Source organism: Penicillium subrubescens (genome assembly GCF_028828155.1).
Source record: "Penicillium subrubescens strain IBT 31985 chromosome Unknown utg000002l_segment0_segment0, whole genome shotgun sequence".
Taxonomy (NCBI): Eukaryota; Fungi; Ascomycota; class Eurotiomycetes; order Eurotiales; family Aspergillaceae; genus Penicillium; species Penicillium subrubescens.
Genome location: NW_026643152.1, coordinates 3,091,306 through 3,104,776, shown reverse-complemented (window position 1 = coordinate 3,104,776; position 13,471 = coordinate 3,091,306). Strand labels below are relative to the sequence as shown.

General features: G+C 51.7%; 4 protein-coding genes across 4 annotated transcripts; 2 read left to right on the top strand and 2 right to left on the bottom strand.

Moving 5' to 3' along the window:
* Positions 1 to 131: 131 nt before the first annotated feature.
* On the bottom strand, positions 132 to 980 carry N7473_002504 (uncharacterized protein; the record flags this gene model as incomplete). Its single annotated transcript, XM_057148444.1, has 1 exon — positions 132 to 980. One exon carries the CDS (start codon positions 978 to 980, stop codon positions 132 to 134), a length of 849 nt encoding a protein of 282 aa, XP_057012098.1.
* Positions 981 to 988: 8 nt separating this feature from the next.
* Positions 989 to 1,903, bottom strand: N7473_002503 (uncharacterized protein; the record flags this gene model as incomplete). Its single annotated transcript, XM_057148443.1, has 1 exon — positions 989 to 1,903. The coding sequence occupies one exon, from the start codon at positions 1,901 to 1,903 to the stop codon at positions 989 to 991; it is 915 nt and encodes a 304-aa protein (XP_057012097.1).
* A 2,629-nt stretch (positions 1,904 to 4,532) lies between these two features.
* N7473_002502 (uncharacterized protein) lies at positions 4,533 to 6,024 on the top strand (the record flags this gene model as incomplete). The annotated part of the gene is made up of 3 exons (XM_057148442.1): positions 4,533 to 4,860; positions 4,930 to 5,548; positions 5,607 to 6,024. The coding sequence occupies 3 exons, from the start codon at positions 4,533 to 4,535 to the stop codon at positions 6,022 to 6,024; spliced, it is 1,365 nt and encodes a 454-aa protein (XP_057012096.1).
* Positions 6,025 to 6,902: 878 nt separating this feature from the next.
* Positions 6,903 to 12,905, top strand: N7473_002501 (proteasome activator BLM10; the record flags this gene model as incomplete). Its single annotated transcript, XM_057148441.1, has 3 exons — positions 6,903 to 7,333; positions 7,397 to 12,785; positions 12,843 to 12,905. The coding sequence occupies 3 exons, from the start codon at positions 6,903 to 6,905 to the stop codon at positions 12,903 to 12,905; spliced, it is 5,883 nt and encodes a 1,960-aa protein (XP_057012095.1).
* Positions 12,906 to 13,471: the final 566 nt, after the last annotated feature.

Here is a 13,471-nt window from a genome sequence, read left to right as displayed (position 1 = left end):
CAGACGAGATGCAATGCCGATGAAGAAGAAGAAACGCCCAAACCAAATGCAAGTCAAAACAAGGGGAAAATGCTGGTATGAACAGAGAGACTGTCGCTGGAGGATGCAAAGGCGTATACATGCGTAGAGGGTCAATGTCTTCGGTGAAAGATCGTGAAGAGAGCGCTGAGTCGGTGTCGACGTTTGCTCTTGCTAGCTTCGGAGTCCTTGGAGGGCACGTCAGATGCACCATCCAGGGTGAACTCTGGGCCAGCATCGGATTGGAGGGTCAGCTTGGGAATATCGGAACCTGGGTTGGCTTTAGGTTTGGTATTGACTCGATCAGGGCGTTGGGGTGAACTCTCGGATTCGATAGAGTTCTGTCGCAAGGATGGAGGGCGAGAGACCACAATATCACGTCTATTCTCGCCAGTGCCGGTGAACATGCTGTGGCGGTTGAGTCGATTGCTGGCCGCTGAGGCGCTCCGTCGTTTGGCGCGATCCATAAATGCGGCTCCAGTTGAGTTGGACCGTTTGGACAAACTTCCAGCTGCTTTGCTTCCTTCAGCAAGTCCCGTCGTACTCGCGCGCTTCATGCTAGAGATTGACATGCATCGCTTGCCATTTGGCAAATCCTTCACCGGGCCGAGCTCGTCGCGATCAAACGCTCTCTCGTTCTCAATCTTGGTGGTGGTGGACGAGCTATACTTTGCCGACGAGGTTGGAGATACGAGACCCTTGCCGTTGGGTGCAGCAACAGGGTCTGCGTAGTTGAAGTTGTGCGACCAACCCTCCCGGAATGCCACCCAGATCCCTGTAACGATGATCAAGGTGCGGAGCTCGTCGTCGAGGATGACCACGTCGTTCGTATCCACGGGCATCTCGTTATCTGACATGTCGCTGACTACGGACATACCTGAGCTCGGGGTCGTGGGTCCAGTGTTTGATCGGGCAACCGCGGCGGAATACTCATTGTTTACCTCCAATTGGTTCTTGGTCATGGATGCGATTACTGGGTGACGACGAGTATTGGGATCGATGACGCTGAATGTGAACCGCTTCGTCTCATCTCCTGTTTGCGCTCCTGGGGGCGTAGGTCCTCGACGATTCTTCCCTCCTCGTAGTGCCCATCGCATGACCCGAATCCCGTCATCCGTATGGGCAACAAACTCATACGATCCACTTGGAAGGGGGTCGCCTCCCATACCGGCCCAAAGTTCAAACAAATCTCAGCCTTCCCTTTTGACCGCGCCTCCTCTTGGAGCATCTGGCAGACGGTAGCTACCACTTCGCGCTGATCTTCGTCGTCCTCTTCGGAGTTTGCGTGCTTCTCAGGGATTGCTGCTCTTGTGCGCTCATACAAATCGCTCATCACTATGATGACATCGTAGGGACATAGACCATTCTTTCGCCGAAACATCGCCGGAAACTTCCGAGCTAGTCGCGGCAGATACATGGTCGAAGGAAGGACGTCTATAACGGGCAGGGGTCTGGGGGTCTGCGACACTTGCTGTACCTGTAGCAGGAGCTTCGGCCGGAGCCGTAGCCGCTTGTGCCGGGCATGCGACGCGGGGTGTGCGAACTGGTACGAGGTCTTAGGCCGCGATGACTTTTTGTTCGTGAATGACCGATTGGCTCGAGGTCTTGCGAGCGCAGACGGGGTAGACGAAGCTGTGGTAGAAGACTCGCCCTCCGTGGGCGTCGACATGATTGGGCTCATAGCCACGGCGGAGATCGACCCAGCGGGCACCGCAGGACCGGACTGCAATGAGCAGTTACGGAGCGACTCCAGAAATGGTAGTGTTGGGAAAGCGAATGACGGCGCGTAAGACAAGGCTGATGTTGGGGGAGACTCTGGCTGGGCAGAAGGTTCGTTTGAATGAGCTGCTGCGGCATCCGCTGCGAGGCCAAGATTCAGCAGCATTCTTGGACTCTAGCGGAGCCACATTGGTCTCCTATCAACAAACCCGCGACCAGTGACGACTGAGAGGGGTTTATATTATGCCCGGGGAGTCCCACGTACGCATCCAAGACTGTCCACGCGTTCGTTGCGGGGAAGCCAGCCGCGAAGACAGCTTTGGCTGTAGTGGGGTGGGGGGATAGGGCGGAGATGAGCAAAAGCGATCGAGATCGAGATCAAGGATCAGTTGAAGATGGAGAGAATGAAGGAATGACAGACCGACAACAGGGACTATGCGCTGATGTATACAGTCGATGGGCGTTAGGGTCAGATTTCCCGGGGAAAGGGAAAACTGCAAGGGGTTGAAAGGAGTGGAAGGAGTGTGGGAAGGGGGAGGTGTAGATTGTAGATGTGTGGAATAAGCTGATTTCTTCGATCGATTTTTGTCTCTGGGACCATCAGGATTTCAGCTCCGAAAAAGAGATACACATTAGAAATGGGCGGTCAGCCTTATGCTATATACCAGATGTGTGACTGTACTCCGTACTTCAGATCATAATCTTCAATCTTCAAACCTCCAAGACGCCCAGAAACAGAAAAAACTCTCCACTTTTTCAATCCAGTCGGCGGTTGTGAACTGTGTCAGTCTCCACTCAGCGCAGACCACCTCTGATCCGGACGGGATCGGCCATTGCGACCTCCGGCGCATCCGAGCGGACGATCGGACAGAGACCACGCGAGGACTCCAATCATAAATGGATCCTCTGAGGCTCCGAGGCCGAGGAACAGAAATTGGCCCATTGGGACGTCATGGTGAAAAAGAGATTGCCCGTAATTGCTCTCTGGTGCGGCTTGGCGAGCATAGCTACAGTTGCGATTGGTGATCGCTCATCTTCCCAGTTCCCCCTTTCAAGCTGACCATCGACCCTATATCGACACTAATTGGTCGTGGCGTGAAAGGCCACTTCTTACGGGTGCCAACTTCTTCAGCCTTTCAGCCACGAAACGAGGGTTACCAGGTTCTGTCTGTACCTGAGCTGCTCTACACTTGCCAGATGTACCTTGCCTACAGTGTACATCATGATCTCTCTCTAATTATTACGAAATGGGCTGCTCGGACTGGTAGATTGAGGGGGTCCTGGGCCCGCTTGACACCGAACAAAAAGGTGGGGGGTAGTTAACATGACCAGCAGACTTTTCTTTTTCTCTGTCCTTCATCTACTTGGATACCTAGGCAATTCTGTCCACCGGCGACCAGGAGTGGACACGATCAAATAATCATTATTGATACACCTCGGGGCCTCGCCGTATGCCAAACCTCGTTACCATGGTGAAAAAAGCGCGCAGAAGGACGGAAGGAAGCTTACTCTTGTTGCTCTTAGGCTCGGCGCGGTGCAAATGCCAAATAGACCGAACGCCGTCTACCGCGGGAATCGGACGGACTGATGCGCCGCTCTTGTGCCCCACAGTCATTGACAAGAACTCTATTCTGGTCGAGTTTTGATTTCGCTCATCCAATGATCCATTACAGCGCCCTGGCGTCTAAATAGTCAGCAGGGTCTCCCAATACGAAGTATGTATACGAGCCTAAGGAAGCTGTGGGTGGTACTTCTGCATGAGCTGTCTGCCCTCAGCTGACGGGAACACTTGGCACGAATATGAACACTTGAGCTCCCGGCGGACTAGCGGAGAGTTGTCATGATATCCCAAGATCTAGAGTCTAGAGTGAGCGAAGCACGGGAGCAAGAGCTCAATAGGGCTGAGTGGGAATCATGGAGCCAAGGTTTGCCCCCGTAGACCCGAGTGGGTTCCATCATTCCAGAAAACCCTGAAAATTATCGCATCAGGTGGACGACCACTTAATAATAACTGACTGTGGTTTTGAAATCGCCAAGGCTGGGCTTGTCATATGTCTCCGTCACCACACTTTGCCACTGTATATTTAGGAATTACTTGACACTGGACCACGTACTCTTTTAATAGAACATATACCGGGGACCGATCTTCCCAAGGCACCATGAACCACGAGATAGAGGTCAAGTCTAGCCTTTAAGGTCTCATTGGGTTTGAACTTACCGTATATATTTCGTCAAGTCCAACTGTTGATTTGTTCTTTCAACTCAACGTTTCGAGATTTGACCAAATCGCCTTGTGTATCTAGATGCGCGCCATGCCCTGATTGATGGGTCGATCGTTAATGATTTCCCATAATGATTCAGATAACTAAACCTGGACTCTGGGTTTGCCCATCGATATTCCTCGGGAGCTGCTGAATTAATTACCAATCACATCAATTATACTTTTATCGATTAATCTATTCAGAGTAATTTCTAAATCGCGCATCGGCGATCAGTAATTTAGTCGCTCGTTTTCCATCACGCCGCCTCCGCTGACTAATTATGTAGATAATTATGCCCGCTCTTCTGTCGTTGTGCACTCCGACGGGATCCCGTCCACAACGTTCACCCTAAACCGTCAACATTATTGAGCAGTCCATAGTACCGACTGTATTATCGACCATTATCAGTTCCCGTACCTCGGCTGATCTGGTGATCCCGATTGTTCCACTTCACCAGCACACGACCCGCCAGCCCAGGCCGTGTCCACTGGATTATTCCCGACGTCACGGTTCACTCCGAGACGTGCCAGAGATATGGCCACAACGGCTCCCAAGCCCATCTCGGCGAAGCTGCTCCGACTGGACAATCCGGTCGGCAGCTTGACCCTCGCTTTTTTGCTTTGGAAAGCACTGCTTTTCATAGTAATCACAGTCTGTCCGGGGCCTGGATATGACACATCCACGACCTTGATTTCGCGCGAGGGGGCAAGCCTGGTGAGTGGGCACACAGAGTCTCTCCCTCAGTCTATGAAGTTTGTCCGATGGGACTCGATCTACTTCTTACATATCGCCGAGAAGGGGTATGTTTTCGAGCAAGAATGGGCTTTTAGTTATCCCCGAATTCTGAGCTTATTTGCCTCCGGTACGACGCTCTAATTGATTTTTCTCAACTGAAGTATTGATCTATTGGCTCAATTCTCACTCCGTATAGGTATTCGCTGGTCTGGAGGCATAGAGGGACCAGTTAACATCGCCTTGGTAGGCGTGATCCTGTCCCATTTCTGCCATTATTACTCCGTGTTGGCGCTGTACAGCTTGTCCGCCAACATCTTCGGAAGCGAGACATCCACCCAGAAGCTCATTTGTTTCTTGTCGGCTGCTCTGCACATCATCTCACCCGCCGGTGCCTTCCTGTCGGCGCCGTACGGAGAACCGATCTTCTCCCTTCTAAATATCTCTGGATACTTCCTGTACACGTCTTCTCTCATTGCAGAGCATAATGGCGCTGTATTGCTTCGAGACCTGCAAGTTCTGATATCTGCGGTGCTCTTTGCTATTGCAACGGTAGTCCGAAGTAACGGCATTCTGAGCGGGTTCTTGTTCGCCTACGATGCTGCCATCCTGGTGTGGGCGACCTTGACACAAGGTCTCAGCGCTCACAGATTCCGTCGCCTGGTCGTTATCGTCGTTGGTGGCTGTATCGTTGGATTAAGTATGGTTGTGCCGCAGATCCTGGCCTATAGTGAATACTGCATGGGCGGAGGAGATTTGCGTCCTTGGTGCAGCTGGACTGTGCCTAGTATCTATAACTGGGTCCAGAGCTTCTATTGGTAAATGATCTTTCCCTTTCACTTCTCTTGTTTGTGACTTTCTCTAACATACTGGCAGGAATGTGGGCTTCCTTCAGTATTGGACCGTCTCGAATATTCCGCTTTTCTTGCTGGCCGCACCCATGCTGGCAATCCTTTGCAAATCAGCACTTTGGGCTCTCAAAGCCCCATCGACTCTGCGCTCAGGGTCCGGTGGTATATCCTCCTCGCAGGCGAGCCCCGGATCCATGCTCTTCCGCCTGGCGGTGCCTCAGGGCCTCCTAGCAGTGATGGCCTTGACAAGCTATCATGTCCAAATCATCAACCGGATCTCTTCGGGCTACCCAGTTTGGTATTGGTGGCTCGTATCTACAGCTATGGGCAGCTTCCAAGATCCTCAAAAGAGCCACCGAGGACTAGTGATTGCTGCGCAAGCCATGGTGGCCTATGCATTAATCCAGGCGGTTCTTTTCGGTTCCTTTTTGCCTCCGGCGTGAGGGTACATGTGAAAAAAGTGTTGAAAGTCTCACCCAATTGAAATGAAAGCTAAAATACAGTGGTTCGTTGTTGATTGCTTGCTCCGTTATACGCGCGCGCACAGCCGCGTAAGAGGCTGTCTGCCTAACTTGTGCTTTGTAAGGCGTTCTTGCGGTCCAGGTGGCTTACAAGGGTCACCATTATAAATGAAAGGGCATAGAATGATCATCAAAGACTGCTAGATACAACTATTTACCATTTTGAGAGGGAACATATCGGTAACTAAATAGGTCAAGGTTAGTTTGAATCTATATTTCTTCGGCGGACTTTCCAGGTCTCGCGCAAAAGCGGTAGTTACCTTCACGGACCGGACCTGTTACGGTGTCATTATGTCATCAAACTTCGTCGAATCCAAAGATCCGAGCTCTGAACTTTGAACGTGAGACATTGACCATCTCTGTTCTTTGAGCTCTTGGCTTGATTCCTTCAATCCATCTTTTGAGGCTGATTATAATTTGAGGCGAAACGAGGCATCGATTACTAACCGCTGGCCCCCATTTTGCTTCAGTCCAGCCCACCCCGAAGCTCCTCCGCCCGCCCCGACAGCCAAGAACCTCATGCGAATCCGGCCGTGCTGTAACCCATCCTCCGGTCTCAAGATCCGTCTTCTCAGGAGTGGAATTATATACGTTACGGTCTAGGTATAGCTTTCTCTCGGGTTGAGTCCATAACTGCGATTCGAATTTTTGAAGTTTGTGAAACTTATTGATTGCTGACGTATCGACTACTTTACCTAGAGCCCCGATCTGACGTCTCATCCACGGGCAACTCCTCCTTCCTCACATCTCCACCGTGTATCGCCCCCAACCTTCCCCTCTCGCTCGTCTCGCATGCGAGTATGGACACCTCGGCCCCCAAGGCGATTCTCACATCCGACAATTTCTCCCATGCACAAGAGATCTCACGCGCCACCTCGCCAGGTGGTGAACCAGTAGTCATGAATGGCGACGGCGAGCCGAAAGCTCGGGTTCGTCCACGAACCTATCCATACTTCAAATACCTACCATACCAGCTTGAAGATGAGACCGAGCGGGATCGGACTCTTCGCGAAATTTTGAATCAGCTGTACATTTCCGTGGAGGCGGGCGATTTCAGTCCTGGAGCTGTACACTGGACACGCGAGCTGCGAGGATGGCTGTCACTGAAGTTCGATCCCACCCGAAAGGAACGGATCAATCTAGTGAAGCTTTATTTCGAGCTTTCGCTAGCTCCGGGTATTGATCCTGGTGTTTCAGAGCGCTTTGCTAGCATGTTCATGCTACTCACCAAGTGAGCTCAAATCCGTGGTCTTGATCGGCGGCGTGGAGGGGAAATGCTAACTTTTGGGTACAGACGCAAGCACTACCTCCGACCAGTGAAAGATCTCGTCCTCGACTGGAAACCTCTCTACAAGGAGCTGAAGGCCTTTGTACTACCAACCGAGTCTGGCCTGGTTCACTCCACGAATCTGAAGCGCAATGTGAAGACGCTCACGAAAATGTGCGCCTTTTCTCAGCTTTTCTTTGACCCCTGCGAACTACCCGCGATGCTCGAAGAGTTCCTCCCTCACTATACTACCTCATTCTCCGAAGGCGCTTTCGTGGTAGCAGGATTGATCAACCTGCTGCTCCCGACATCACCCCCGCCTGCTGAAAGGGAAGACCTCCTACCACAAACCCATCTGCCGACACAATTCCATCTATGGTCGCTAGTAGGTCGCTCCAAGACATTCGACACAACATACCTGGACTACCTGTCTAGACTGGCCCGGGACTCGCTCCCCGCGGGACATATTCCATTCTCCGAGCATGGTATTTTCACAAAGGATCAATCAGCTCTTATTTTCACTGCGATTCTGCGGTTGCTGGAGATTCCAGTAGGACAATCTACATCGCCCTACAGTGCCTTGGTAGATATTTCCTCCGGTCTGGGCATCATGCTTGATCGCGATACGCGCAAGCACCCCGTGGCTCATCATATTGCCCGCTGGATAGTGCTGTCGCTCTCTCCGGCCTGTCTAGAATCCGAGGACTCCATTCTTAGCCAGCTGGAGGGTCTGATTCAGGCCGTGGAGACCTTCTTCCACCCTTCAAACTCTGGTAGCTGGACAAAGACTCTTTCGCAGTTAGTTTACTATTTGACTGATTTCTTCGTGATGCGTTGGAACCGCGAGCAAAGTGGAGAGATGGAGATTCCAGTCGAGCGACGACTCACCGAGCCTTTGAAGCGTCGCTTCGTGTTGTGCCTGAGGGATGTAATCTTCATGGGTATCTACGCCAAGAGCAGCACTGCGATGACTTTCTCCTTGTCTACCCTGCAAGGTCTGGCCTACCTCGAGCCGCATCTCATTCTCCCCGGCGCACTGCAGAGAATTTACCCTTCTCTCCAAGGCTTGGTCGAAGTGCATCGGACGACCTCTTCTCTTCGCGCCATGCAAGTACTTTCCCGGGTCATTACTCGCACAAGAGGATATCGCTGCCATATGACCACTCTCCTTGGTCTTGCTCTGCCTGGTATTGATGCCAACGATCTTGATAAGTCTCTTCATGCTCTATCGTTCATTCAGTCGGCATGCTACAATATCCCCATGGTTGATATGACTCAAGGAAGAGAAGATGTCAATTGCAACATGCTTGCACTTCAATGGATTACTGGAGAAATGGAACGTATGGAGGAGCAAGGAACGGATTTGCAATTGAATTATGACACTGAACTAGATGATGAAACAGAGGAGCTGATTCTGCGGTCATCAACTTGCGGCTTTGGCGACTTCACGATCTCGTTCCTGGGTCGTGTTTTCACTCTCCTCGAAAACTTGCCAGATGTCACTAGAGTGCGCAATGGGTCCCCCGAGGAGAACATTGTGAACACACTCCCCGCCACATTCATGCCTTTGCTGGCTTCACTCTCTCCCGAGTATTACGATATTGCACTCTCCAAGATTGTGGATTTCGTCTCCAACCACGTCATCCACCAAGCGCGAGATGCAATGGCTTTCATTTGCAACGCCTTGTGCAAGGTCAATCCTGAGAAGGCTCTGAAGCGCTTCATCCCGGTCTTGATTCAAGCCATTCGCACTGAAATTGAGGAGAACGGTGCTGGCTCTACCAGAACTACAGGCACAGATGTCCTTCCTCGTGACCGTGGCCTGGTCTGGAATGTCAGCATGCTGAGTATGTGCGTGGTCCACGTTGGCGACGCCGTCCTTGCTCATCGGCAAGAGCTGTTTGACATCGCGGTCTACATGCAGCAGAAGTGCCGAGGTATTCCGACTGTGCACATCTCAAACTTCATCCACCACCTCCTGCTCAACCTGACGGGGACTTACACTAGTGACTACTCTCTCTATGAGAAGGAAGATACCAAGGAAGGCATTCAGCCCACTCATTGGAGTTACAAGCCCGATGTCCAGAACCTGAACATCAACTGGCATGTGCCCAAGCGCGAGGAACTGGAGTTCGCTGTCGAGGTCTTCAAGAATCAGGCCGAGTCCGCACTGAAGCATCTCTCGGGATTGACAAATGAGACATCCAGCATTAAGCGGGATGGAAGTGGGAAGGATTGGTCCGATGAAGTGACCAGGAACCTCGTTCTGCTTCGTCTGCTCTTGTCAGGTATCTCGGTTCTGTTCAATCCCAAGGCTGCCTCGAAGTCATCCGAAGCCTCCGATACAAACGAGGTTGAAATGGAAGATGACTCCACTGTATCGAATGGTGTCGGGGATGAGGACCCCGAGGCAGCGCTCGACAGCTCCGATGAATCAGCGATCAAAGAGAACTTCTCCTACCCCACAGGATATCCTCTTGAGGAAGAGGACGTCTTGTACACGACCATTCACGAAATCCGCGAGCGTGCAGGATTCGTCCTGCATGACGTGCACAGGTTTTTGAGTGATAAGCAGGAGGACGACGTGCCTTGCTTTGGTGCACTGTACTCGGCCTACCGCTCTTGGTTCGTTGATGTTGGCATCGAGCGATCCGCACATGTCCTAGATCGGGTCACCCGCCTGCTGGCTGCTGATATCCACCCATACAAGATGAGTGGTATTCGTAAGGACTATCCCAGGGCGCTGCTCGTGCGCAGGGCAAACGTCTATCATCTGCAACGCTTGCGGCACAATGCTGCTCCGCGACCTCGATCCAAACTTGACGAGATCCTACTATTTGATCTTGCCGAGTCTTGTGTCTCCCTTTACACCGAAACTCGTAGGAATGCTCAGAATGCGGGTGAATCGGCCCTCAAATCTGTTTGGGGCGCACGAACTCTCATCATTCCCCCTCTGCTCAAGGCTCTGCAAAAGGGTGTCAAGGAGAACGATCATGCCCGTATCAAGGGAGCCCTGTTCTCTTTGCTTTTGAGCAGCGTCGCGAAGACGGTCGGGCGAAACTGGAAATACACGCCAGCGTTGATCCGGACTTTCATCGACGCTAGCGCTGTCGACAAGCCCTCTGTGCAGAAGATCTGTTCTAGTGCTGTTTTCCAAATCATGGACTATGGCCGCGCCATGGAACGCATGGCCATTTTGGATCAGAAGATCATTGAGGCGATTGCGCCTAGCGATGATGTCAATGGGGAGATTGAGCAAAAGCGCAAGGTCATCAATAACAAGCGTGCTTTGATTGAGAAGAAAAAGGCTGATCTGGCCGAAGAGCTGGTGAACCTAGCCCGAGTCTCTCACTGGAAGATCGCCAGTCGCGCTGCTACCATCGTCATCACGATGGGTCTTCGTTTCGACTACATTGCAAGTGACAACTTGATCGAGCTGGTCACCCTCGGCTCCATCGATGATCACCCTGGTCTGAGAGGCATGTACTCCCAGGCACTCATTGCGCTCTTCACTATGATCGATGTCCGGGCTATCTGCACCCACGAGTACAAGAATTATATTCTCGGTCATCAGCGATTCCCCTCGAAGATCAAGGTGGCCACCCGACCTGATGAGAAGGATTGGACTCAGGAGTACTTGGCTAGCTTTGCCAAGCCTGATGCTGAGTACTACGTTGATCACGACTTCCCTGGTTGGCTGGTGTGGGGCAAGACGATGCCTGCGTACAAGTCAAACATAGGCCGCGATATTGAATATGACGACGTCGAGTGGAACGTACGGACCCAGATGGGCAAGTTGTTCACTCGCGAGTGGTTCTCCAAGTTCTTCATGTATTTGAAGCAAGAGCCAAGAGACCCGTCTGCCGATAAGTTCCGCATGTCTTGTGCTATGATGCTGCTTTACGCCTTTGAGCTCATGCTTCGGGATGGGCTTACCGCTGCCTCGTTCCAGGATATCCAGGAGGAGATTCAAGCTGTATTCGAGGATGGCAGTGACAAGCATCAGCATCGTGCCACGGCCGAGATTCTAGGGGCCTTGATCAGCTCTGTGACCGATACGAGTGTGGAGAACCGCGCTCTCGTTTGGGAATATTCCTTCCCTATTGTGCGTAAGATTTTTACGGACGGTCTTACGCCCGAGAACTCTGGTTATTGGACTACATTCCTCCACATGATCTTGCAATGCCGTGATCCTCGTCGCGCCTGGCCCTTGGTTGACTGGCTTGCCAGCTTCCGCCTAGACATGTCTACCAATGCAGCCTTCAAGGAAAGCTCGAAAATTAATCTGCTTCACCAGTGCATCATTGACGCTGGATGGCACTTCCAGCTCGAAAAGCCCATTGTGGAGAACTTCCTCGGCCACTTGGATCACCCTTACAAGGGAGTGCGTGAAGCAATGGGCCAGACCCTTGCAACCATTTACCGCACAAGATATCATGAGTCGTACCCTGACCTCAAACATTTGTTGGAGGATCAGAAAGCTGCTTCTTCGGTCGGCACGTACCCCTACCAGCCCTCTGATGATTTCTCCAAGATTCTTCGTGGAGTATTTGATCAAATTGAGCAATGGCGGCAAGCCAGAACCCCTGGCCAACAGACCCCTTCGTCCTACACTTCTGGTAGTAAGACTGTCCTGCTCTGGCTGGACTCCACCCTCTCTTCTCACGAGTGTACGCAGCTCGTTCCCTTCTTCCCTGATGTCTTCACTGCTCAACTCCTGCACATGATGGACGTCAAGGAAGACCCCGAGCTACAGTCTCTGGCCTACCATGTTTTCCGCCATCTTCCTAACATCCCTTACCCCGCGGAGAAGAACTCCGACTTTGTCCAGACTCTCATCCGAATTGGACAGACCTCCCCCTCATGGCATCAGCGTCTGCGTGTGATGATCAACATCCAGATCATCTATTTCCGTCGACTCTTCTTACTGGATCCCGCGGACCGTGACAAGCTCTTCGAGTGTATTGCCTCCATGCTGGAAGACCCACAGCACGAAGTCCGCGCCGGTGCATCTGCCACCCTGTCCGGCATGGTCCGTTGCTCACCCATCCTCCTGCGCGACAAGATGGTTCACCGATTCCAGGAGCGCTTCACAAGACTTCTGGCAGATAACCCGCTGCCAAAGAAGCCCAGAAACATCCGCTCTGGAATCTCCTCCGCGGTTTCCTCCGGCGCAGGCACTCCTACTCCCGAGCACAACCGACTGATCATCGTTCGCCACGGCGCCGTTCTGGGATTAGGTGCTCTGATCCAGGCATTCCCGTACAACAGTCCCCCACCTCGCTGGATGCCAGAGGCCTTGACTACGCTGAGTACCCGCGCCGCTAATGACCCAGGTGTTGTGGGCTCCAGTGTGAAGTCGATCATCAGCGAGTTCAAGAAGACCAGACAGGATACCTGGCACATCGATGCAAAGGTTCGTGATCCGACTCTTAAATACCTACTCTATCCAATACTGATTACTGCACTCTAGGCCTTCACCCCGGATCAATTGGAAGACCTATCCGGTGTGCTATGGAAGAGCTATTTTGCCTAAACTTCTAGGAACCCTAGTTTGGCAGATTCCCGAGGTACATTGCATAGCATTTTTCTTGTTTTGGGTATGGATTGGGACCTAATTGAGGAGAATCTTGGAAGCTCTATGACTGTCACTTGAGTCGAATTCCGCTTTGAGCCCAGAGCATTCCAGCTTCGCTCTCGTGGGCTTTGTTATGTCTTGTGTCCCCATTTTGTGTTGCACATTGTACATACCCTTTTTTTTAAAAAGAAAGTGTCGGCTTCTTTACTACGTCTTTACCATTTGTTTTCTAGACTTGTAGTCCGTTTGTAAGAAGATCTTGAGATGTTCTTTCTGTAAGTTGATGCAAGCTGTAAACTGTCACGGCACGTGCCAAGACAAACATATCATGGAAAGAACCTTAGCCAAACGATTAAGTTTGCTAAGTAGTTTTGTCATGCGATAGATACGAGTAGCGCCGATAACGTTAAGGTGACGAGTGCTTGTATGAGCCAGGCCCTCTTAAGGTTTCAGCCCTGCAAGAGTTCATACCATTTACGTGCGTGAATACATCATCACATAGACCCCATAGAGCAGGTATACAA